Consider the following 26032-nt stretch of genomic DNA (forward strand, 5'->3'; position numbering starts at 1 on the left):
ATTGACAATTATTGATAATTGGCTCATTTAATTAAATTGCATGCGCAGATTGGCCAAAATTGTGTGCACAATTTTAAATGCTGCCAGTTATATAATTGGGTGGTTAATTGATGACTTTATGTGTTCAAAATTATCCATTCCAATGGATAATTGTTGTTCCAGAATGATTAGTGCATATTTTACTCACAGAATTTCCCGAAGAGGTAGGTCTTTAGATCTTTTCTGAACTGGAGGTAGTTCTGATGCTTCTTATGATTATGGGAATTGAGTTTCACCATATTGAGCCCAGATAGTTAAATACTGTACGAGCTTCCAAATATATGCATGTGAGTGAAGGCATTGTCAAGAATAGTCAGTAGCCCTTTCTTTGGCCTCAGTCCCTTCACCAAATATTAGAGGTAATCAATAGAAATCAAACAAAATTAAAACATGGAAAAGAAAATAAGATGGTACCTTTTTTAGTGGACATAATACATTCATTGATTAGCTTTCGAAGGTTGCCCTTCTTGGTCAGATCAGAAATAAGCAAATGTGGTAGCTGACAGTGTATAAAACAGTCTTTCTTTTCCATGTTTTAATTTTGTTTGATTTCTATTGATTACCTCTAAGAGTGGACTAACACGGCTACCAAACCTCTCTACCAAATATTAGAAAAACCTCATTAGTTGGCTGGCCTTAGATCACTTATTGGGGTGGTAAACCTAACTCTTTGGGACGGGCCATCCTTTGCATCTGCCATTGCTCTGGGCGTTAGGGAAAAAAAATTGCTGAGTTTTTTTTAGGCAGAGAGTTTTTTGGGTTAGTCCTGGTCCGGTCCCTTGAAATATTGTCACCAGCGGAAGCTCTGATTTTAAATGGGAAAAGCAGGGAATAAGGACGTCTCCTTCAAAAACAATTTATTGACTGTAATTAAATTCGAAGTGATAAATGATTCAGGTACAGCCTGCGGTACAACTTTCATTTTTTTAAAATGTGATTTTGTGTGTTTTTCCGCCTTGGGGGGTGGGGGGTGGGAATAAGCAATAGAACAGCTCTCCCAGCTACCCCCCCCCCTCCCGCTTTGCATTCTTCCGGTAGCCACGTCATGCCACGTATCGGCGCATGCGCGCCACTTCCCTAGTCCCGCTGTGTGTGTCACTTTTCGGGGCCGATGTGGAAGCAGTGGGTGAAAGCAGCTTGCTTGCGCTGTTGAGTCGGGACGGGCTCGGGGTTGTGGTGGAGGAGACATGTATTTGTTGCGAGGGGTGATGGGCGCGCAGAGCGCCGGACCGCAGCCCTCTGGAGCCGAGACGGTGAGTGCAGATCGTGCTAAGCCTTGGCCCGGGATGGGATGCGGTCGGGGTTGCCTCTTACCCTCCCGTGCCGGTGTATACACTGTCTGTGGGTTCATAGGACCCGTAGTTCTGAGCTTTAGCATTAAAATGCTTGGAAGGCAGTATTTCTGGTGGTGATGGGTGCTGTTGTGGATGAAAGGACACGCGAACGTTTTGAAAGCTGAAAAAGAAAATTGTATTTTGCAGCTAGGCCCCGCTACCTGTTGTGTGTTTCTTTCAATATTCTTGATAGAGAGATTACTATATGTACGTTTTACAATCAAGAAGAAGGAAGATCCACCACGCAAACTATAAGAGCGGAGCTTATTTTCCAGGACACGTATACGCCCGGATCTCCCTCAGCGCCAGTTCAAGGGTATCTGATGTCCTAGTTGAACTTTCAGCTGTGCATCATCTCCTGAGGCGGTTAAAGGCCTGACACTTTTCCTAACCCACCCACCATAGGAGCCAACTTTTCAAAATTATTGGGAGTGCTAAGCCCAGTGGAAATAACCCTTCCCTAGACACATACAAGGAATTTTCTCAATATTGGGGGTGCTCAAGCACCCACAGCACCCACGGAGTCTGCTCCTATGCCACCCACTAGTAGGTATTTAGATGCTTAATTAATCTCCTCATCCCTCAGGGGTTCATGAGCTCCTTCTCTCCTGCTTCCTGTCCCTCTCCATATGCCCAGCATCTCATCACCCCTCCTAGTGCTGTCACTACTGTTGTATTGCCTTGTCAGGTCTGCCCAGAACTGTGGTTTTGAACCAGAGTCAGAGCGTGGGGCCCTGAGCATCCATGCAGAGTGAAGACCTGCTTTGTGCCACCTCCTGTTTTGGATGGTGTGAGATGTGGTAGGCTTGCATTGTGCGGGTGCTTGGGGCCACACAATAGTTGTTGGCACATTCTTATTTAGCACTGCTCAGCTACTGACTTCTGCCACTCCAGTGCTGTCCTCCAAAATTCTCTTACCCAAGGTGAAATGGCCCTGACCCCCCCCCCTCAAAAAATTTCTTGTCAGAATTTTCTTACATCCCTTTATGTGCATTAGACTCCAATCAGAGTCTGATACACATAAGAATATTGGGGGGGGGGGGGGGGGGGGGGGCACACACCCTTCCATCTACCATAAAACATTTGTTGTTTTCCTTGTTGAAGACTGTGGATCCTCCTAATAGCTTTTGGGTATGAGAGCATATGTATTTGGAGGATACTAAAATCCATATTCTTTAGCTATTAACATGCAAGACCTAATACTTTAGAGAGTTTTTATTTCCCATGGCAAAAAAATATATTTGGCTAATAAGGTTTACAGTTAATAAAAAAGTTCTTGTCTTAAATTTTTCATTCCTGGGAGATGCACTGTGAGCAGGAGAACTTTGGTTTTATTTTTTTCAGGATAGAAATGTGATGGGGAAGTCATTTGGTATGAGCTCCTACAGGATCATCCAGTCTTTAATTTTGTAATGAAACCTGTTGCATAAACACCCAAAGAAGCATTTTCAACCAGTGTTGGCACTCCCAATTAGTAAAGTAGTGAGACATTTTGGTACACTGAAAAAAAAGCTCTGAGGCGCTTGTAGCTGCAACTGTTTGGGGCTTGATAGATGTGCTAGCTATATCTTTGGTGGTTTTTTTTTTATATATCTGATGTGTTTGATACATTTGATCATAATATTCTGTTGAAGCGCCTGGGTACTTGTGGCCTTGAGGGAACGTGCTATTATGGTGTAAATTATTTTTGAGTAACAGAAAGCAAGTTGTGCATTTGGGTGATATGGCTTCGGCCATGCACCCACTGAGTACAGGGGTGCCACAAGGATCAGTACTGTCAGTGGTGTTTTAAGATCTATTTGTCTCCATTATGCCGTTTGTTACAGACTATGCATATATGCAGATAATATTCAGTTTTTATTTCCTCGGACAGATCTTTTTCTAGCTGTGGTATCATGTTTTTGGTGCCTTGCTTGGTTAACAAAAAAACCATTTGAAGTGAATTGTTGCTAAAAAGGAATTGTATGTTTTTTGCAGATTCTTGTATTGCCTGACACTGTTTCTTTGGGATTCTTGTGAGAGTTTTGACTTAGGTGTGCAACTTGGGGGTATTATTTGATTCTCATTGATTCTCATTTTTCTTTTAGGCCCCAGATTCTGCACCTGATTCGTGCCTCCTATTTTAAATTGTACTCGCTGATCAGGTTGCGGCATTTATTGCCTAGGATGGATTTTGTAGAGAGTAGTAGAGGCCATGGTATTAAGTGGTTTAGACTATTGTAGTATTGTCTGTTTGGGGCTGCCTGTTAACTGTATTCAGTCACTTCAGATTGTCCAAAACTCATCAGTGTATTTGTTGTTTAGCTTCTCGAAGTTTGAGCATATTTATTTATTTAATACACTTATACCCCACATTTTCCCGTTAGTTGCAGGCTCAATGTGGCTTACACAAAACTCTAGGGAAGGCTACTGTACAGAAAAGTACAATTAAACAAGTAAGATAGTAAACATATAGGCATCATTTAAACAATATGTAAAAGATTATAAGATAATTAGTGTCCATGAATCTTGTTGAAACCAGGAGTTAGATTATGTTGAACCTGGAGAATAAGCCTTCTTGAACAGGATGGACTTCAATTCTAAAATTTAGGTAGTTCTTAGTTGATTTTACTGATTTGGGTAAAGCATTCCACAGTTTTGTGCCTATGAAGGAGAAGTTGGAGGCACAGGTAGATTTGTACTTAAGGCCACTACAATCTGGGTAGTGTAAATTTAAATAGGATCGGGAGAGACTGGATCTATTTCTGGGTGATAAGTCAACCAATTCAAGCATGTATTCGGGAACTTCCCCATAAATGATCCTGTGAATCAAGGTGCAGACCTTGCAGGCAACTCGTTCTCTAATGGGAAGCCAATGCAGTTTTTCACGAAGGGGCTTGGCAGATTCAAATTTAGATTTTCCGAAGATCAGTCTTACCGCAGTGTTCTGGGCAGTCTGAAGTTTCTTGAGTAGATGTTCTTTGCAGCCTGCATAGATACCATTACAGTAGTCTAACTGGCTTAATACCATTGATTGTATCAAATTGCGGAAAACATCGCGGGGAAAGTAAGGTTTTATTCGTTTAAGTGTCCGCATTGAGTAAAACGTTTTCTTTGTGGTGTAATTTATTTGGATTTCCAGGGTTAAGTGCCGATCAATTGTGACCCCTAGAAGTTTTAAACTGTCCGAAATGGGTAGGGAAAGGTTGGGAGTATTTAAAGTAGTAGGATTATATTTATTATGCTGAGACAATAAGATGAGGCAGTGAGTCTTCTCAGTATTCAGTTTCAAATGGAATGAGTTAGCCCATTCGTCCATTGTACTCGGACCAAACCTAATAAGATTGAAAGGTATATAGACTATAACATTATCTGCGTATATAAATGGATTTAGACCTAGTTTGGATAGGGCATTGGCCAATGGGATAGTGTGGGGGAAAGTGGCAAACCTTGAGGGACTCCACAAGCTGCATTCCATGAGGAAGATAGAATTGAATTCAGTTTCACCCGATGAGATCTGAATGAAAGAAAACCCTTAAACTATTTAAGTACATTTCCACCAATCCCAAAATAATCCAAAAGATGTAGTAGGATGTCGTGATTAACCATATCAAATGCGCTGGACATGTCGAATTGGAGGAGAAGTATATTTTTGCCACCAGCAATATGTTGTTTGAACTTGGATATAAGGGTAACCAAAACCGTTTTATTACTGTAAAGGGATCGAAATCCGGATTGTGAATCATGTAAAATGAAAAACTTGTCCAAATATTCCGTAAGTTTAGTTACCATGCTTTCCATTAATTTAATTACCAGTGGTATAGAGGCAACTGGACGGTAGTTTGTAATGTCATTTGATTTTTTTTCTTGGTGTCCTTAGGAATGGGAGTAAGAATGATGTTCCCATAATCTTTAGGGAAAAAGCCAAATTTAAGCATAAAGTTTTAAATGAGATGCGAGGTCTTGAATGTAGCGGATTTAAGTAAATAATTAGGGCAGATATCCAATTTGCAGAAAGAGTTGGAGAATTTGGAAGTCGCTTGGGTGACTAGGTCAATGGAGAGAGAGGTAAAATACAACCAGGTATGATCCGCTGGGTGGTCTCTAGAGGTAGACGCGAGTAAATTAAAGAAGCGATCAATGTGTGAGTTCTGCTGAGTAAGAGAGTTACGTAATTTTAAGATTTTTTCATTGAAGTAGTTGGCCAGTGAGTCCGTAGATGGGGAATCTGTGCTTATTGAGGTAACTGAGTTGGTTTTGAAGAGATTGTTAACAATATGGAATAATTTCTTTGAGTTTGTATAATCATGGTCGATTTTTGATTTATAATAGGACTTTCGTGCCTGTCTAGTTGCATATTTGTATTTTCTAAGAGCTAGTTTCCATTCTTTTGTGTGTTCGTTTTTTCTTTATTTCCATTTGCGTTCCATTTTTCTAGTTTGTGACTTTAGTACTTTTAGTTCATCATTAAACCATGGTGTAGAATTAACCCTTTTCAGCTCCTTGATTTTTTGAGGAGCTAAATCATCTAGTACACTGTTACATCTTATGTCCCATTCAGAAAGGAAGTGTGTAGAGTCCGTGTTTGCTGACCACTCGTTGACATACATCCTAGTCCAAAACTCTGTAGGATCTATTCGACCTCTTGTGGTAATAGTTGTGTGGTGTTGGTTTTGGTAAGGACCTTTCCTCAGCCATAGTATTGATAAGTTTAAGGTGGTCAGACCAGGAGATGGTATGAACCTTTCTAGCCCGTTATACAGGCTAAAGCCAGTAGGCGGCGGAGCTTGCTGGCAATAGGCAGAGATTGCCACCATTTTCGCTCAACCAAAACAATAGCAAATACTATTGAAACAATAAATGATTATTAGAAATAACGAACTGCTTATGCGTGATCCATCTGTAAGAAAGTCAAAAGCTGTTCCAGTTGGATAGGCTGTGCCTTAAAAGGTGGACAAAAGATTTTTTTTGTTTAAACTTATTTGACAGCTTTTGAATCTATTTGAAAGCTTCTCATATGTAGATATAAATATTATGAAATAAAAATTAAATATCACTAAAACAGCTTAAATTATTGTAGCTGGTAGAAACAACAGAAACTGTATATTTTGTGCTCATTTTTCTATACCGTTGTATACAATACAGATGGCCACATTTCAGTGAAGATATCCTGTTTCCTGATGGGTTCATCTTAACTGTTATAATCTGCCTTGGGAAGCCTGGTGTTATAAAGATGATGGAATATATTGAAATTAAATGGAAGTGAAATTAAACTCTTTTCCTTGGGGCACATGGAAACACATCATCTGTTTTGGAGAAGTTTATCTTTTAGATACACAATTGGATTATTCTGTTTTTGAACATGTTTCAGGGGCAAGTGGTTTTATAAGTAAAAGTAAATATGTTGTTTCATGCAGATCTCTCTTGTTTAAACATAAATAAGGGTCCTGTTTACTAAGCCGTACTGCAGGTGCTTAGCTTAGCTGAAATTGGGTGGCGGAGCAGTTGGGGGGAAGAGGGGGTGGTGGTTGGGAGGCGAGGATAGGGGAGGGCAGACTTATACGGTCTGTACCAGAGCCGGTGATGGGAGGCGGGACTGGTGGTTGGGAGGCGGGAAATACTGCTGGGCAGACTTATATGGTCTATGCCCTGAAAAGGACAGGTACAAATTCAAGGTAAGGTATACACATATGAGTTTGTCATGGGCAGACTGGATGGACCATGCAGGTCTTTTTCTGCCGTCATCTACTATGTTACTATGTTACTATGTAACATGTGCTAGTGCTAGAGACACCCATAGGAATATAATGGGTGTGCATTTATTTATATCATTTATACCCCACAATTTCCCACCTCTGGCAGGCTCAATGTGGCTTACAACATTTAGTTAACAAACAGGAAAGTACAATAAATGGAAAGTGATTCGATGGGTGGAAAGGTACAGGGTTAAGAGAAAGTAGTTAAGTCCACAAGATCTTTAGAGGAGTTGGAGTCCAGGAATCGCAGTGGCAGGACGGGATCTTTAGGGTAAGCTTGCCCAAATAAGTAGGTCTTGAGAGACTTCCTGAAAGTCAGATGATCTTGAACCGTTTTTACAGATTTAGGTAATGTATTCCACAAATGAGTGCTGATATAGGAAAAGGAGAAAGCATATGCGGTTTTGTATTTGAGACCAGAACACGCAGGGTAATGGAGGTTTAAGTATGAACGAGAAGATCTAAGTAAATTCCTTGGTGGTAAGTTGACAAGGGCATCCATATATGCTGGAGCTGCTCCGTAGAAGATCTTATGGACTAGGATGCAAATTTAAAAAGTTATTCTCTCCTGCACAGGAAGCCAGTGTAACTTATCACGGAGTGGTCTGGAACTGGTGAACTTTGATGCTCCAAAGTTAAGTCGAGCTGCTGTGTTTTGGGCAGTTTGTAGTTTTTTGAGAAGTAGGTCTCTGCACCCTGCGTATATGCCATTGCATTAATCGATTCGGCTTAAAACTAATGATCGGACTAAATTACAAAAGACTCCTCTTGGGAAATATGGCTTTAATCGTTTTAGCCTCCAGAGAGAGAAGAACATTTTCTTGGTGGTTGAGTTGGTATGATCCAACAGTGTTAAGTTTCGGTCCACAATAACTCCTAGTATTCGTAGACTCTCAGAGATGGGCAGGGTAAAAATTTAGCGCGCCTACAGCGCGGCTTAGTAAACAGGGCCCTAAATAGGGTTATAAGCCCTAATGCAATAAATTGGTTTTATTATATTTTGTTCTTGTGATGACTTATACTGTGCCAAAACTGAAAACTCTATTATCTGGTCGATAATAAAAGGAGTTCATTGTGAACACTGTCCACTCTTAAAGGTTATTTTGTGGCTGTACATGAGGAATTGTGATGTTGAATAAATAAGTATATGTTTTTGATCCTAGTCGTGCATCCGAAGGTTATATAATCCTTTCAAGAAAGCCAGTTAATCGTTTAACTTGTTAGTGGAACATAACCACAGAGGCATGATATGGTCGGTTTTCAGTATGGTAATACTAGAGCCCAGCTAAGGAACAGGTTATTTTGAGTTAGTCTTCACTGGACCAAACTTACTTTCCATGTGTCATCACCATCCAGCTGGATAGGCAGTGTGTTAAAAGTTGGCTTACATTTGAACATACAGTGAGACAGAATAATAGAATTAAGTTATATAATGGGAGCAAGTATATGGATACTTCTGAAACATTTAACAAAGTTGAAATTAGCATATATACCCAACTGGGCATTTAAAAGTCTGTCCTTTAATTATGTCGCATGTTCAGAAGTCATGAAGTATAGACAGTTTTTCAAACATTATCACATGCATATACCAGAACACACATTTCAAAAATAACTTCTACAGAGTACATCCAGAACTTTTCATTTGTATTTTCTGATTTTCATCTTCCAAAATTTCAGACAGCAGAAGTACAGATCAGTAGGACCCCAAGCAGTCCAAAACAAGTAAAGTCAGAAACAACACAGTTTATACCTAATTGTTCAACCACTCTTAGGATTCACCTTTGGGTTTAACAAGCAAAACCATGTACGTGTAGATCTGCCAGAGTTCAGCTGGTGTGCCCACAAGGAGTCTAGTCTCCCCCCAGGAGAACGCTGTGCAGGCAGGTCCTGCAGTTCTTCGCTGAGGTCACCTGGCCGCTTTTGTGTTAGACAGGCATATTCGGTGTCTGACGGCTGCTGTCAGTCACCATCGGCACACTGCTAATCTCTCAACACTACCAAAAAAAAAAAAAAGGCCGAATGGATTATTGCTGCACTTGTTCACTGTGCTGTGTGTCTGGTGGTTACAGATTAAAAAAAAAAACCCAACCCAACTCTGAACCACTAACAGCTGCTGCTGAGGAACGATCAGCATTTATTATTCCATTTGGCCATTATGAATTTACTGTGATACCATTTGGAATGAAAAATGCCCCTGGTTTGTTCCAGTGCTTGGTGAATCAGCTGTTAGATGGACTCCAGGAGCAAGCTAGGGCTTATCTTGATCTCCAAAAGAAACCCAGCGCCTGAAATCTTCCAACTGAATTTTCAATACATCAATTTTCAATAAGGTAATTTTCAAAGATGCAATTCTCTATATTTTGTGGAATGGACCTCAGCGGCACTTATTGTGCGGAGGCAGTTCATTTATTAAGAGCTAAAAATTCTCTTAACTCGCCTTGCCTCTTCACAGGTCCAAATTTTTCATATTAAATAGCCCAAACTTTATTTATATTTCAATTATATATGCATTTTAAAGCTTTAAAAAGGATCTTAGCTTTAAATGTAGTTGTGAACAACGGGACCACTGGCCGACATGCGGCATGTTTTGCTAAAGCTGTGTCAGGGTCGGGTCATTAAACTTGTGGTATAGATCTGCAGGTCTGGCAATTTAGAGCCCCCCCTGCTGCTAAGGGAAAGATTGTGCCTTGCTAAGCGGCAGTATTATTTTTTTGTAAACTTTCCTGCAGCCTCCTGTGCTTAGGGTTGAGGGGAAGAGTGAGGGACTGAAGAGGAAGCAGTCATCAGAGAAATTAAACAAATCTGATGTGCTGTAAGTAGAAGTGCTTGACATGGCTGTGGACAAAAAGGACCGAAGGGGCACCAAACCATTTCTCTCCTGCCCTCTACCCGTCCACGATAACAGGACATTTCTTACCTCTTCTCAAGGTTATGGCTGGGCCTTTGAGGAGCCTTGAGTATCTCTGTATGCTCAAGTCCTCATGCTGGACCAGTGCCGCCATCTTGAGAAGAGATATGGAGAGATCTGTTCACTCGGGAGTGGTGGAGGAGAGAAATAATGGTTAACATGGATTTTTGGGGGTGAACAAATATTGGAGAAATGAAAATTTGAATGTTAGACTCAAAGGGTTTTCTGTCCCTGAAGTGGGAGGGAGGGAGGGATAAATTTATTTCCTTTTCTGTATTTTCTTTCCTAATGACTTGGAAGCCTCCTCCACTAGTTCAGTTCATGGGACTAGTTCTGAATGCCCTGAGTAAGTACTTTGGGCACAGTGTCTGTTATAACTCTATCTGACTCGCTACTACAGAGAATGACAATCAACCATTGTTCTTTTTCTCTTCCTCCTGACTTTTTCCCCACTTATTTATTTATTTTTGCCAGCTTAACAGTAGGCCTTTTTTCTTGTTTCTCATCCTTTCCTTGACATCCTCCTAATTCTCTCTCCTCTCTTGGTTTTTCCTTCACCCATACAGAATTTCTCCACTCTTCATGGAAATGTATGTCTGGTTGCATGCCTTCATATCCCCAAGTGCAAAGGCCCCGTCAGGCGTGTCCTCTTTCATGTGTGGGGAAGCATTATCTGCTATGTGGAGTGGAGGAGTGGCCTAGTGGTTAGAGCACTGGTCTTGCAATCCAGAGGTGGCCGGTTCAAATCCCACTGCTGCTCCTTGTGATCTTGGGCAAGTCACTTAACCCTCCATTGCCTCAGGTACAAACTTAGATTGTGAGCCCTCCTGGGGCAGAGAAATATCCAGAGTACCTGAATGTAACTCACATTGAGCCACTACTGAAAAAGATGTGAGCAAAATCTAAATAAATAAATGTGTCCTTGGGTTCTGTGCCCTCCTGTCCTCTCGTGAACCTTACCAACTTCTGTCCTGCTCCCAACCTTTATTATAAAACATTGCCATAATTGGCCCTTTCTTCCACACCCCCCCTCCCTCACATGGCATGCAATGCAGAATGAAGGGGGGGAATGTAACCATGCCATGTTATGGCCAGCCATGGTGTATTCGAACCCTCCCCCTCAGTTCATGCTCTATAAAAGAGCTCTTATCTTTCCTTTGAAAGTGCAGTCCTGAATGGAAAGTGGTTTGGGATTTCCTGAAAGCGGTACCTTTTCTCATGTGGAAGCTTTTCATAGATTTAATGAAGGGATGTTTTTAAGTGTGCTAGTTTGGTTTTGAGCATTGTTGCAGATGCACCAGCTTCACTGCAAATGACTCGGTTTTTCTATATTTAATGCTTATTTAGCAACTTGTTCAGTCTTTAGCTCTATGGAAAGTACATCTCCCTGTGAGAGAGGGCAAGACGATAACTCGGTGCAACATGTAAGGTCAGGCTATCTGGTTTTAGGAACCTGAAAATAAGGCTGGAATGTTCAGCAGTCATATCACTATAGACGTGTCAAGCTTTTAATGGTTTTGATTACATTTTTATGTTGAAATATCTTTTATTAAGGCAATAAATAGAACAAAACATCTAAACCAAATAACACAAACATTTCTATAAACAACTGCAACCAGATGTGTGATACCACAATTAAGTTATTGCCATATATTTAAATATAAACTCCTAATCTCCCCATCCCCCACCCATCTCTTAAATCTTCAATTTATTTTGGTTACCCGCCTGTTTACAAATCCACGTGGCAATACCAACACAGCCCATTCAAAGTGAATGGGCTATGTTCAGTATTAGTGCACCAGTAGCTGCTAGTGCGGCTTTTTAAATAGGGGGGGGGGGGGTTAATGAGTTATTACATTGGTAATTTATTTCAGGAAAGAGTGCAGGATGTTTAAAGGCAGTGAAATGTTTTCTTAAAAACATGTCTGATTGTGTATATTTAACTTGTACACTGCCTAGTACTATTAGAGCGAATTATAAATATTTTAAATCTGCACCACTACTGTTTTGTGCGTGACAAGATTCCTGTTGAAATTTATGTCAGATGGATTCTGATGTACTGTATTTGTTCTCTCAGTCCTGGGCTTCTCCTGATCTGAAACTGTCAGTTTTGCTTATCATTTGATAGATAAACTTTAATGTGGATAAGTTCAAAGTGGTGCACACTGGGAAGAATACCCCAAATTTCTCAGCATCAGCTCAGCCATTCTTCAAAAATGAGTTGTTATGCCTTCCTACCAGCAGGTGGAGGTAGAGACAAAACTGAATTCTACTTGTGACATCACCGGTAATAAGCTGTGGTGCCCACTGGAAGACTGAAGTATTTTTCTGTACCTTCAGCAGGCATTAGGTTGCTGTTCGGTGCCCCCGAGTCCCTGGCCTACCACTTCGCTTTGCACGGCTGCGCATTGTGGTTGAGCCTAAGGGCTGCTCCTAGGCTTAAGGATTGTTCCGTGCCTAGTTGAGGGTGGAGTTTGGCTGTGCAGGTCCCATTTCGCACTTGATAGTACTACTGGCTGTGGCTTTGGGCTTGGTCCCTTGAGACCTTGCTGGGGAGTTACAGGTCCTCATTCTCCTACCCCTGCCTTGCCCGGCACTCCTGTCGGATAGACTTCTCCTGGGCTCCTCTGCAACCCCAGGTTCCTTGTTTTTGTGGAGCCTGTCAGCTCTTCCTTTCATAGGGACTAGAGCTGTTTTTTGCTGCTTCTGCAGTTTTATGAGCTCTGATTAAAAAAAGACAGTAGCACAGAGCTTTAGTTGGGCAGTTACCTTTCAATGGCAGGTGAGGGATTTCCTCAGGGAGAGCTCAAGGAGCATCGGGGCTGCCCAGGACTTCAGTCTGAAGGATTCCCCAAGGTCCAGCGGCTGCCCCTGCCACACGGTTGAAAATGCCAGCAGGCAGGCTCTTTAGATTCTGCAAAGACCAGTAGCTTAGTAAAGCTGCCAGTTTGGGGTGCCTTTTCCAACTTCAGACACGGCTTGGGTAGCATGGTTGGGTCCAGCTCTGCTTGTCTTCATGTCCCTGATGGGAACTGCAGCCTCCTGCATCAGTGAATTGGAGGAGAGGGCAGGATTCTAACTACCATTTTGTCCTGGAAGGAACTGTATCTGTTTTAGCTGAAGTGGGAAAGGACAGCACATGTACAATGTTCACTGAGTGAAAGACAAATATTTGCATACTATAAAAATAATCCATTGGCTTTTTGTTATGGATGACTGTCTCTTTGCTATACATTTTGTAGTTCTTTTTCCTTTCTAATAAGTGGTTTAGTCTGTAAACATCCCTGCACTGCCTGTCACATGGCGGTATAGTAAATTTGATTAAAGTAAGTTAAAGTAACCCTGCTCAGCTACTGACTCTGAAGGTTGTGCTTCGTGGGCCGTCAACATTAGCCCCTGAAGGGTTAGTGCAGTGACCTGTAAACCAAGGGACCCAAGTTTAAATCCGGGACAATATGTTAAAATCTTCTGCTTAGTGTGTGGTGACAGCCAAAAAAGCAGACAGAATGTTAGAACCTATTAGGAAAGAAATAGAGAATAAAAGAATATCATAGTGGCTTTGTATTGCTCCATGGTATTGTGTGCAGTTCTGATCATTGCATCTCAAAAATGATATAATGGAACTAGAAAAGGTACAAAGAAGGGTGTCCAAAATGATTAAGAGCTGAAATGACTTTCATGTGAGGAAAGTCTAAAGAAGTTAGGGCTTTTCAGCTTGGAAAAGAAAAGGCTGAAGGGAGATACAATAGATGTCTATAAAGTCCTGAGTGGAGTGTAATGGGTAAATGCGAATCAATGGTTTACTCTTTTAAAAAGTACAAACATTAGGAGACACTCCATGAAGTTAAGTATTAGCACATTTAAAACAAACAGGAGAAAATAATTGTTTTCACTCATTGTATAGTTAAGCTCTGGAACTCCTTGTTGGAGCAAGTGGTGAAAGCAATTAATGTAGGTGGCTTTAGAAAAATCCATAAACTGTTATTAAGGTAGATCTGTGGAATGCCACTGCTTATCCTTGGGATGAAGTAGAGTGGAATCTTGTTGCTTTTTGGTACTGGTCACTGTTGGAAACAGGATACTGGACCAGGTGGACCATGGGTCTGGTCTAGTATGGCATGTTCTTATGTTGCTTTAAGACATAGGCAAATATGTAATTTGAAACTACCAATTCATCTTATTGGGGATCTAAGGTAGTTAGTCTTCTGACCTGAAAGCTTGTTGCATTCCTTTCAGCATCACCGCCTAGCTCCTTAAAATAGTTTGGTAAAAATCCTGATATTTTTCAAATGAATAACAAGATTAACATTGTTTTGCTAGAAGCCTTGTTGCATACTCATCCTTGGAGAACTGAACACCTTCCCAAGATCCATCTTACAATACAAGGCATATGTCTGCTTTGCCTTAGGGTTTTATGTGCTTAATTTTTTTTTTATTACTTTTTGGCTTTTTTTAATTGCAGTGTACTTCCATTTCAGGTTCAGAAACTTTGTGATCGAGTGGCTTCATCTACATTACTGGATGACCGAAGAGATGCAGTCCGGGCCCTCAAATCACTATCAAGGGTTTGTGTTGTTTGCTGTTAACCTAAAGAGGCAGTTTAGAGCTTGATTATAATTGTACTAATCTGTGAATGGAGTACATCCTGTTCATTGCTGATATTTTGTGTGTTGTGATTGCTTTTGATGTAGCAAGGATTGTAATGCACCAAAAAATAATTACTAAATTGGAAGTAAGCCACTACTAACATGGAAATATGTGCTAATGAGCTGACTACAGAGTTCGTTCTACTACAGTAAACTTTGCTAAAGATTAGCACAGTTTACTATTGGATTATTGTGAATACAGTTCCATTGACTAAAGTGAAGTCAGAAGTTAAAAATTCAGCATGGGGTCCTCCAGTTTGGGGACTCACAGCCCCCTGGCCTGGACCCCAGACACAGGGAAGATATAGTATACCCAGAGAGCCCTCAAAGCTAAGGCACCCTCCCTCTCCCTATGATAGACCAAATGTGGTCCTGGAAAATGCTGGCCATTGTCCTGTTTGTTCCACCACCCCTCTCTTGGCAAATGGTGGTTTGGCTAATGTTAATGACATCAACTGAGGTTAAGCTGAATTACTGCTTTCCTAGAGATTGGCACAAGTGGTGTGGACCAGTGGTACTTGGGGGTAGGGAGTTTCTAGTTCAGAGAGCTTCGTTAGTTAATGTTGACGTTAAATAGAAGTAAAGTCTGCTTTGAAGTTTAACTTCACTTTTGTTTTAATGCATTTCTTAACATTTTAATGCAGTTCTTTACTACTGTAGCTTGGAGTATTACGTGTCTGCTTTAAAAAATATATATATAATTAGCTTATTATATTTTAAGTTTTGTATAGAAATAAAAAAAAAAAAGGTGTTACAGCCCAATGCTGATATCTTAACAGTTTTATTGCTTGAGGCGGTTAGCATTCTGCTTAACAGCGACTGTAGAAATATAATACCTGTCTAAGAGATTCCCTGAGGTATAAGCACAGACCTTCTTACACCAATTAAAACTAGATTTAATAGTTGGCAATTTAGGTACAAGTAGCTTTTAGATGTTCAGAAGTTAAAACACTAAAAAAGAACACTGGTCTAATTTTAAACAATACACTGAGGGGAATGCTCCAATTTTCTTTGCTCTGTAAAGAACAAAGAACATAAACTTATATGCAGTGTGTGTTGTTCAGTGCTCTGCATGTGTAGCCGTTTTGTACGGATCAGACCAGTGCGATACTATTGTATGATCCATGTTTAAAGTTTCAAGTTTAGTGGTATTTGATATACCGCCCTTAAATTGCTCTTCAGAGAGGTTTACACAATATAGATAATATAGCGTGATGGGAAATGCAACAATTCATAGGAAAGAGAGAGAGAAGTAAGTCCAGAGTAGCATTGCCTGGAGCCGACCATCTAGTAGGCCTGAAGATGGTAGGGGTGAGGGGCTATAGGCATCAGTAAATAAAAAATAGTTTTTAAAAACCAGATTTAAACTTGACAAAGAATTCTAAGCATAGCATGGCAGGAAGAGCATTCCAGATAGTGGAGCCACACACACTAAAGATTCTGGTATGGATAAAGTCATAGCAAATGGTGTAAAGTGAGAGGATCACTAAGTAGTTGCCGTACATTAACCATATTGTCAGAAACAGTCAGTGTTTTAAAGGTCTGCTTGCATTTTTCTTCTAGAAGTATCGCTTGGAAGTGGGTAGCCAAGCTATGGAACACCTTGTCAATGTTTTGCAGACTGACCGGTAAGTGTGTGGGGGTTTTTTTCACTCTATTTTAAGTTGGAATTGAAATTGACCAATGGGTGGTTTTATATTTTTCCTTTCAAAATTAAAAACCAACAAAACAATTGAATAATAAGGAAAACACTAATGTTCCTTAGCGTTCCTCTGAACCGGCCCAGGATTGGACTGATGAGTTGGATAAATTGGTACATAGCCTAGGGGATACTAGAGTGCCCCGTCTTCCAGAGGATAGGCTAGAGCAGCTGGTAGGGGTTCGTCAAACTCCAGATGCAGGGGCGTGATTTTTGTCACTTTCGATCTGGCAGGAGCCTCAAGCTCTAGAGGTCCTGGTTCTTTCAGAGATCTCCATCCTTTTGAGGATTCCGTCGGGGGGGGGGGGGTTGAGACTCTGGTGCCTCTTTCCAGCCCCCTGCTCGTCCTGCCCAATGAAGGTACACGGGACCTTCCTCTGAATCCAATGGGAGCTCGGCTCTCTCACTTTTTTCAGAGGTGGGCCCAGATTACCTCCGATCAGTGGGTTTTAGAGGTTATTTGAGAAGGGTATGCCGTAGAATTTGCTCGGCCTTTAGCAGATGCCTATTTAGAGTTCCCCTGACGGTCTTGTCTCAAAGCGGGCACAGTGTGAGACACTCTCCTCAGGCTCTTAGACCTTCAGGGTATTTGTCCTGTGCCATCTTCAGAGGTCAGACAGGGCCGTTATTCCATTTACTTTGTGAATTATTTAAATTATTTCCATTTACTTTCAGATACTCTAGGTAGCTCGCCATCCCTGGAGGTTTACAATTTGAATTTGTACCTGAGGCAATGGAGGATTAAGTGATTGCCCAAGATACAGGGATCTGCAGTGGGATTTGAACTGGGCTCCCCTGGTTCCCAGTCTGCTGCTCTGACCATTAGGCTACTCTTCTACTTCATAATATAATGTGTTTGAAAGTAAAGGACTTGATAATAACTTGAACTGCAGACTCATAGAGCCATCTGAATGTGTTGGACTGTATTGTAACTTAAAAAAAAAAACAGATTTCCTTGTCAGCAGTGGATGAATTCAGCAACTGGTGGTTATCACCATCTACCAGCAGGTGGAGATAGTTCTCTGTCGCATTGTCATCAATACCAGACCAGTCCAGACCAATGGGTTAATGTCCATCCACCAATGGAAGGAGACAGAGAAAATAGTCCTAAGTACTTCACCTCTTAAGGGTATCATGCAGCCTGGAATGCTCAGTATTTTCTCCGTCTCCTAGAGGACGGTGGATGGATATTTAGCTCTTCTTGATGTCTTGCTAGCTGCTGCCCCAGCTTGGGTGGGGACAGTTGAGCACAGGGTGTGCTGGTTTCTCGGATTTGGGTTCCAGTGTTCCTGGGTCCCTCATTTACTAGCCAGAGGATACTCAGTGCTCCTAGATCCCTCCTCTCTCGTCTGAGGTTTTTCAGACTTGGTGGTCTTGCATGTGGCGAGGTCCAAGTTTGTCTTTGCACCTTCTGGACAATTATGTTTTTTTCCTTTGGTTTATAATATCTGCTGTGGCACTAGTGAGGTAAGCTGCTCTTGTTGTTTTTTTTTCCTCCTGTTTAAGAAATCAAAATAACAACAAAAAAATTTACCTGTTTCTGTGCCTCTGCTCAGCTACTCGTGTTTTTTTTTTTTTTTAATCTTTATGGTAGTAGTAAGCAAGAACAATATGCAAAAGATAACAGATTCACAGTTGATTCTTCAGTGCATCTAGCTAATAAAAGACTACTACCTAACTGTCCATGAACAGTCCCAAGAATCCTCCCCATACCCCCCCCCCCCCAACTCCCTTGAGCTTATTACAGTACCCTATTGTATTACTATAGCAAACCGTAGAGCATTAAGGCTCCATATTTTCCAATCCACCCGCTTCTTTCCATTGTCTGTTTAGACCTATCGCCTGTCAAAAGAAGCCACCAGACAGTGGCGCAGAGCTGTCAAACGATTCATGGTATACCACTGGTCCAACTGCAACACTACCTTTTTCCAAGACTAAGGACCTGGAGCATTTTCCACGTACTTGCCACCACTACCGTCGCCACTGTCATGCCCAGTCTCAACAACAAATCTGCACTCTCTGGAATTTGGGGCACTAGGATCCAAGCTCTCCCACAGGATCTGTGAAAACATTCTGAATACTTGTTGCCAAAAATCTTTCACTAGGGGGTATTCCCACCATATATGGCTATAGGTCCCCTGTAGCCCATACCCATGCCAACACTAATCCGTGGAGCAAAGCCCTATAGCTTTGAGCTGTTTGTGTAATATCATCTCAGTAGTATCTTATAGCCATTGTCCACCATTACTGTGGAGGTACTCAGCTTGGCCATACATTCCCACACCTCCCACTCATCTACACCCAGGTGCTTCCCCTGGTCAGTTTCCCATACTTACGTTGTCCCACTCCTTTACGGTTCAGACACTGATAAATTTCAGAGTGCTTCTTTTTGTTCCACTGGTCCCAACAGTCTTTCAAAAGGGCCCTTACCACGCCGTAAGTCCTCTACCACTCAAGGCCCAGCAAGATAATACCTAAATTGGAGATAGGGGAATAAATCCCTAGACTGTAGCTGATAATAAACTTGGAGCTGTCCAAAAGACACTTCCCCTGTCCCCATCAATAAAACTGCCCCATGCATACCAAACCTTGTCTTTCCCATCTTTTAAATAATGACTGACCCCTCCCCAGGGTGAATTCAATATTATAAAGGAGCGGCGTGTACCAGGAATAAACTCGGCCCTCCAAAGGTTTCCCCCTTACCGGCCGCCAAATTTTCATTGTAAAGTTCCCAAAAAGGCCCCTTCCGTTCCTCTGCTTCCTGGAGGAAGCCAAGTCAGATGCAATAGGGGTATGTCATCTCCCCTCTCTTGTTCAGTCTCAACCCATTGCTTAACTTCCCTTGTCTGCCAAGCCAGAATTGCGTGCAACTGCGCTGCATAATAATAACGGTGGATATTGGGCACTTCCAGTCCTCCCTTTTTTTTCTACCAACCAGAGAATATGTTTGGCGACTCGGGGTCGCTTACCTGCCAAATAAATTGAGAAAAAAAGGCATTGCAAACCATTTACTTCTTTTGAAGAAACCATGACCGGTAGGGTCATAAACAAATAGAGGAGACGAGGTAGCACCATCATCTTTTTAAGACTTCAGTTCTGCCCAATCATGATACCGTCAGTTTATGCCAACCTTCTAGATCTGCCGAATTTGACCAATTAGAGGCTTATAATTCAAGTCATAGAGGCTCTCCCTATTTCGATCCAACACTACGCCTAAATATCTTAGAGAGGCACTGGTCCATTGAAAGGGGAACTGGTACCTCAAAGTTCTGACCACATCTGGTGGTATGCTCACATTTAAAATCTCTGACTTCCCCATATTTACCTGAAAACCCAAAACCCGACCATAAGCCATCGGCCATCATTCCTCACAAAGATGTCTCTGGCTTTGTCACTATCAGCAGAACTTAATCAGCAAAAAGATTTATTTTATGTTGTGTCCTGTGTACCTGTACTCCTGAGATCATGGCATTATCCTAGCTTGTATGAGCCAGGGGTTCAATAACTATTGCAAAACATAAAGGCGATAAGGGACACCTTTGCCATGTGCCTGTCTCAAAACCAAACGTTACAAAGTAACCTCCATTCATCTTAACACAAGCAAAAGGGTTAGTATATACCGGAGGAAACCAGTTCAAAAACCGGTGACCAAGCCCTATGACTTGCAATACCTGAAACAAGAAGGCCCAAGACACTCGATCAAAGTCCTTCTCTGTGACTAAAGAGAGCATGAGTAGGTCCTGACTAGAGAGTTGCACAGGGACAGAAATCTTACCTGTCCGTGCAGGAATTTAACATGTCCCCACCCGTTCCCGCAAGAATTTAATGGTACATAAAAAAAAAAAAAATTCCAGTAGGCTCTCTGTCTCTCTCTGGGTTTGAGGCACAGCACTGCAGTAAAAGAAGGAGTAGAAGTTAGAACTTGGAACACTCTGGTGCGCACATGTAAGACTTGTCTCTGATTCAGTGTTACTGTATGCTGAGAAGTCACCATATGTATTCGCCAGTAGGTCAGATGATACTGATGCTTGTGCCTGTGTCAGTGTGTCAGAGCTGAGGTCTGCGCATCAGCCCAGGAGCAGAGATGGTTAATAATAACATAGTAAGTGACAGCAGATAAAAACCTGAATGGTCCAGTTGCCTAATAGTCACGCATATTATCAATTCATAATTAAATCAACAATGAACGTGATATATACTTGATTATGGCCTTTCTTTGATGTTTCTTTTACATAGACCATAGAAGTCCTCCTGGCTCTATATTTATAGTAACATAGTAGATGACGGCAGAAAAAGACCTGCACGGTCCATCCAGTCTGCCCAACAAGATAAACTCATATGTGCTACTTTTTGTGTATACCTTACCTTGAGTTGTATCTGTCATTTTCAGGGCACAGATTGTAGAAGTCTGCCCAGCACTAGCCCCGCCTCCCACCACCGGCTCCGCCACCCAATCTTGGCTAAGCTTCTGAGAATCCCTTCCTTCCGAACAGGATTCCTTTGTTTATCCCATGCATGTTTGAATTCCGTTACTGTTTTCATCTCCACCACCTCCCGTGGGAGGTGTTCCAACTTCTGGAGTTGTCATCAAAACCCACTCCAGCCTATTTGTCTTCTAATTTGCGGGAAAAAGACCGTAAAAGTCTGTCCAGCACATGTTCCAGCCACTAAGGTTGCTTTCTAGCCCAGATCCATCCTAAACCAGATTGCCATATATGAGACACAGACATTACAAATCTGCCTGGTATCTGCCCTATTTCATCACAGCCGGAGTCACCTTCTAAGTGTCACTCAACACATCCACACACATGCAATCAATTAAGTTTAGGTTTTTTATAACTTCCATTTTCTAATTAGAGATCCTCTGTGTTCATCCCATGCCTTTTTGAATTCTGTCACGATTTCTGTCTCTACCACCTCTTTAATGGAGACTCTCCTCATCTGAGTGCTGTCATTTGAGGAGACAGCACTCAAAGAACTTGTTTCTGGTAAGTGAGAGGCTGGCGCAAGTGCAGCATACACTTCCAAGGGAACCCCACAGGAACAGCTTCTGTCCCCACGGGAACCCCGCAGGAACGGCTTCCGCCCTTTGTATCACATTAAGCACTCCATATATTATTCCCTGTCTGACAGCCACTCACAAACCCAGCCTGATCTGGATGTGTATCCCCCCGGAGTGATTCACGTTAACTGATCCGCCAACATCCTAGTGAATATTTTGGTGTCAACCCCCAACAAATAGATGGGGTGATAGGAACCACGCTGTGTGAGGTCTTTACCCTTGTTCGGGATCACCTTAATTCCTATGAGACACATAAAATACGATAATTGCAAACCCTTTCCAAATGAATTGAAGAGACGGATCAGAGGCTCTACCAACAAGTGTTGGAAGCGTTTACAAAATGCTACTGTAAAGCCATCCAACCCTGTGGATTTCCCTGGTTTCAGAGAGCGAATGACTTGCTGTGCCTCAACTCCTATAATCGGGTATTACATAAGTACATAAGTAATGCCATACTGGGAAAAGACCAAGGGTCCATCGAGCCCAGCATCCTGTCCACGACAGCGGGCAATCCAGGTCAAGGGCACCTGGCAAGCTTCCCAAACGTACAAACATTCTATACATGTTATTCCTGGAATTGTGGATTTTTCCCAAGTCCATTTAGTAGCGGTTTATGGACTTGTCCTTTAGGAAACTGTCCAACCCCTTTTTAAACTCTGCTAAGCTAACCGCCTTCACCACTTTCTCCGGCAATGAATTCCAGAGTTTAATTATACGTTGGGTGAAGAAAAATTTTCTCCGATTTGTTTTAAATTTACTACACTGTAGTTCCATCGCATGCCCCCTAGTCCTAGTATTTTTGGAAAGCGTGAACAGATGCTTCACACCTGTTCCACTCCACTCATTATTTTATATACCTCTATCATGTCTCCCCTCAGCCGTCTCTTCTCCAAGCTGAATAGCCCTAGCCTCCTTAATCTTTCTTCATAAGGAAGTCGTCCCATCCCCGCTATCATTTTAGTCACCCTTCGCCGCACCTTTTCCAATTCTACTATATCTTTCTTGAGATGCGGTGACCAGAATTGAACACAATACTCAAGGTGTGGTCGCACCATGGAGCGATACAACGGCATTATAACATCCTCACACCTGTTTTTCATACCTTTCCTAATAATACCCAACATTCTATTCGCTTTCCTAGCCGCAGCAGCACACTGCGCAGAAGGTTTCAGTGTATTATCGACGACGACACCCAGATCCCTTTCTTGGTCCGTAACTCCTAACGTGGAACCTTGCATGACGTAGCTATAATTCGGGTTCTTTTTTCCCACGTGCATCACCTTGCACTTGCTCACATTAAACGTCATCTTCCATTTAGCCGCCCAGTCTCGTAAGGTCCTCTTGTAATTTTTCACAATCCTGTCGCGATTTAACAACTTTGAATAACTTTGTGTCATCAGCAAATTTAATTACCTCGCTAGTTACTCCCATCTCTAAATCATTTATAAATATATTAAAAAGCAGCGGTCCTAGCACAGACCCCTGAGGAACCCCACTAACTACCCTTCTCCATTGTGAATACTGCCCATTTAAACCCACTCTCTGTTTCCTATCCTTCAACCAGTTTTTAATCCACAATAGGACATTTCCTCCTATCCCATGACCCTCCAATTTCCTCTGTAGCCTTTCATGAGGTACCTTGTCAAACGCCTTTTGAAAATCCAGATACACAATATCAACCGGTTCCCCTTTGTCCACATGTTTGTTTACTCCTTCAAAGAATTGAAGTAAATTGGTCAGGCAAGATTTCCCCACACAAAAGCCGTGCTGACTTGGTCTTAGTAATCCATGTTCTCGGATGTGCTCTGTAATTTTGATTTTAATAATAGCCTCTACCATTTTCCCCGGCACTGACATCAGACTCACCGGTCTATAATTTCCTGGATCTCCCCTGGAGCCTTTTTTGAAAATCGGCGTTACATTGGCCACCCTCCAATCTTCCGGTACCATGCTCGATTTTAAGGATAAGTTGCATATCACTAGCAGTAGCTCCGCAAGCTCATTTTTCAGTTCTATCAGTACTCTAGGATGAATACCATCCGGTCCAGGAGATTTGCTACTCTTCAGTTTGCTGAACTGCCCCATTACGTCCTCCAGGTTTACCGTGAAGTCAATAAGTTTCTCCGACTCGTCCGCTTGAAATACCATTTCCGACACCGGTATCCCACCCAAATCTTCCTCGGTGAAGACCGAAGCAAAGAATTCATTCAGTCTCTCCGCTACGTCTTTGTCTTCCTTGATCGCCCCTTTTACCCCTCGGTCATCCAACGGCCCAACCGATTCTTTTGCCGGCTTCCTGCTTTTAATATACCGAAAACATTTTTTACTATGTTTTTTTGCCTCTAATACTATCTTTTTTTCGTAATCCCTCTTGGCCTTCTTTATCTGCACCTTGCATTTGCTTTGACACTCCTTATGCTGCTTCTTGTTATTTTCAGACGGTTCCTTCTTCCATTTTCTGAAGGCGTTTCTTTTAGCCCTAATAGCTTCCTTCACCTTACTTTTCAACCAGGCCGGCTGTCTTTTGGACTTCCGTCTTTCTTTTCTAATTCGCGGGTATTCCAGTAAGCCCACATCTCTGCCTGAAAAGCCCAAAAGGGCAAGATTTTCAAAATAAGCATCCAATTCCACTTCTTCTGGTTCATGCTCAGGCATATATATCTCCGAAAAAAATTTCACAAAATGCTTCTGAATGGCTGCCTCTGCCCTCAAAAGCTCCCCTGATCGGTTTCTAACCACTAGAACATTGTTCCTGGTACAATGCTGCTGTAGGTGAAATGCCAACGATTTATTAGCTTTATTATTAAATTCAAAATATCTCTGTTGTACTGATAGCAAGTTATACAGTCCCGCAACCTCTGTTGTACCTCACCCAACTGTCGAGATACTTCCCTGTTAGCGGGGTGAGCCTGATGTCGAAGCGTCAAGGTAGCTAAACGTTGATGCAAGTCCGACACTTCTGCCAGCTTTACCCTCTTCTGCTGAACTGCCAAGGTGATCAAACGTCCCCCCTTAGTAGCTTTCAAACCCTCCCAAAAGGCCTCAGCAGACACTCTATCGCTATCATTCTAATATTATAAATACTCCTCCAACCAGATTCCCACCTGAGTGGCCAACTGAGGGTCCTTAATCTCCAATACCGCTGCTCCCCAAAAGACCAGTGGAAAGGTGTAACCATACTATCTGCTCGATACCAGAGTGTCGCTGCCCTGTAAGCAGTCCTTTCGTTACAAAAATGTAGACAATCTTCGAGTAGGTCAGGTGTACTGGGGGGAAAAACGGTGAAATCCCTCTCCGAAGTATGTGTTATTCGCCACCCATCTACTAAACCCAGTGTAGCCAGGAAAGCCCGGAATTTTTTCCTATCCTCTGTACTATAGCTATCTCCTCTACCCCTTGAATTGTCCAGCCGTGGGGGGTCAATATAAGATTATGAGACAGTGACTCTGGAGTTTCACTTCCTTGTATGGAGCGGTGGGATATGGTTTTGGTCCTGCCATAGGATTGGGGTGGGGGAAGTGGGAGAGGGTGGGGGGGGGGGACACGTTTTGGATGGTTAACATATGAGTGGGGATGGGACTGTCTTGATAGGGAAACCTGAAGTGAGAATCATTTCCTATAATGTGAAAGATCTTAATTCACCTGGGAAGCGTATTCTTTTCCGTGAGTTGGGTAGACTGAGGGATGACATCTGTTTTATCCAGGAGACCCATTTTAGAAGGGTACATGAGAGGATGATAACTTCTTGACAATTCCCCCTCCGATTCTGAGTGGCTAATACACAGGAGACTCGAAGAGGAGGAGTGGGCATTTTGTTCTTTAAGGATGTATACGTTGAGGTTAAATTGACCAAGCGGGATGTCCAAGGTTGCTTTCTTCTACTGGTAGTTACCCTGGCCGGGAAGACCTATATCTTAGTTAATATCTATGCTCTGAATGTGGGTCAAGGGAGGTTTCTGGATACCTGCTCCTCAGAAATTTTACATTTACAAGAAAGGGAGCTGATCATTGTACGTCCTTAGAGAACAAAATGCCCACTCCTCCCCTTCAAGTTTCCTGTGTATTAGCCACCCACAATTGAAGTTTCATACAATTAGCACCAACACCAGCACCAAGAATTCGACCCTGTGACAGCGGTAGAAATTTTGTTTAAAAAAACAAAACAGGTTGGTACAGCTGTAGCCTCCACCTTCCATTCCGACTGAAATAGATTAAAGGAAGCAAGTTCAACAAGGTTCCAAGTCAACAACCTGGTGTGACCCGACGTGACTTCACTGTTGGGATCTTGCATTGATATATCTTGTAAACATCTTGATATGTTTCTTCTTGTACTTTAATTCATGTCCCCCCACAGTTCTGGAAGCTAGCTTTCTTTGGCTTGTACTTCTAAGATAAGCCTCTCATATAGACCATAAGTTCACAAAAGCAGTTTGAAGAGCTCTTTGTTCTGCTTTTCAGCTATCCTTTACATTTTTGGATTTTCAGCACTCTTCTTAAAGGGAGCTGACTCTGACTTTTGTCAGCTCAGATTTACTACTACTTCCATGGTTTATGGGGATTTGGTTAAAAATCATAACCTTGTTCTCTTTTGATATTGTGATGCTGTTCT

At 42.1% G+C, this 26032-nt stretch overlaps 1 protein-coding gene across 4 annotated transcripts in view; it reads left to right on the forward strand.

Moving 5' to 3' along the window:
- The first annotated feature begins 1110 nt into the window (after nucleotides 1–1110).
- USO1 (USO1 vesicle transport factor) overlaps nucleotides 1111–26032 on the forward strand; it is a 193036-nt gene continuing 168114 nt past the window's right edge. For all 4 annotated transcript variants that reach the window (XM_030190659.1, XM_030190661.1, XM_030190660.1 and 1 more), the window contains exons 1-3: nucleotides 1111–1292; nucleotides 14495–14581; nucleotides 16226–16290. In XM_030190659.1, the coding sequence (XP_030046519.1) occupies nucleotides 1227–1292; nucleotides 14495–14581; nucleotides 16226–16290 (218 nt within the window). In that variant the 5' untranslated portion in view covers nucleotides 1111–1226. The remainder of the gene's footprint in view (nucleotides 1293–14494; nucleotides 14582–16225; nucleotides 16291–26032) is intronic.

This window comes from Microcaecilia unicolor, chromosome 2, assembly GCF_901765095.1.
Source record: "Microcaecilia unicolor chromosome 2, aMicUni1.1, whole genome shotgun sequence".
NCBI lineage: Eukaryota > Metazoa > Chordata > Amphibia > Gymnophiona > Siphonopidae > Microcaecilia > Microcaecilia unicolor.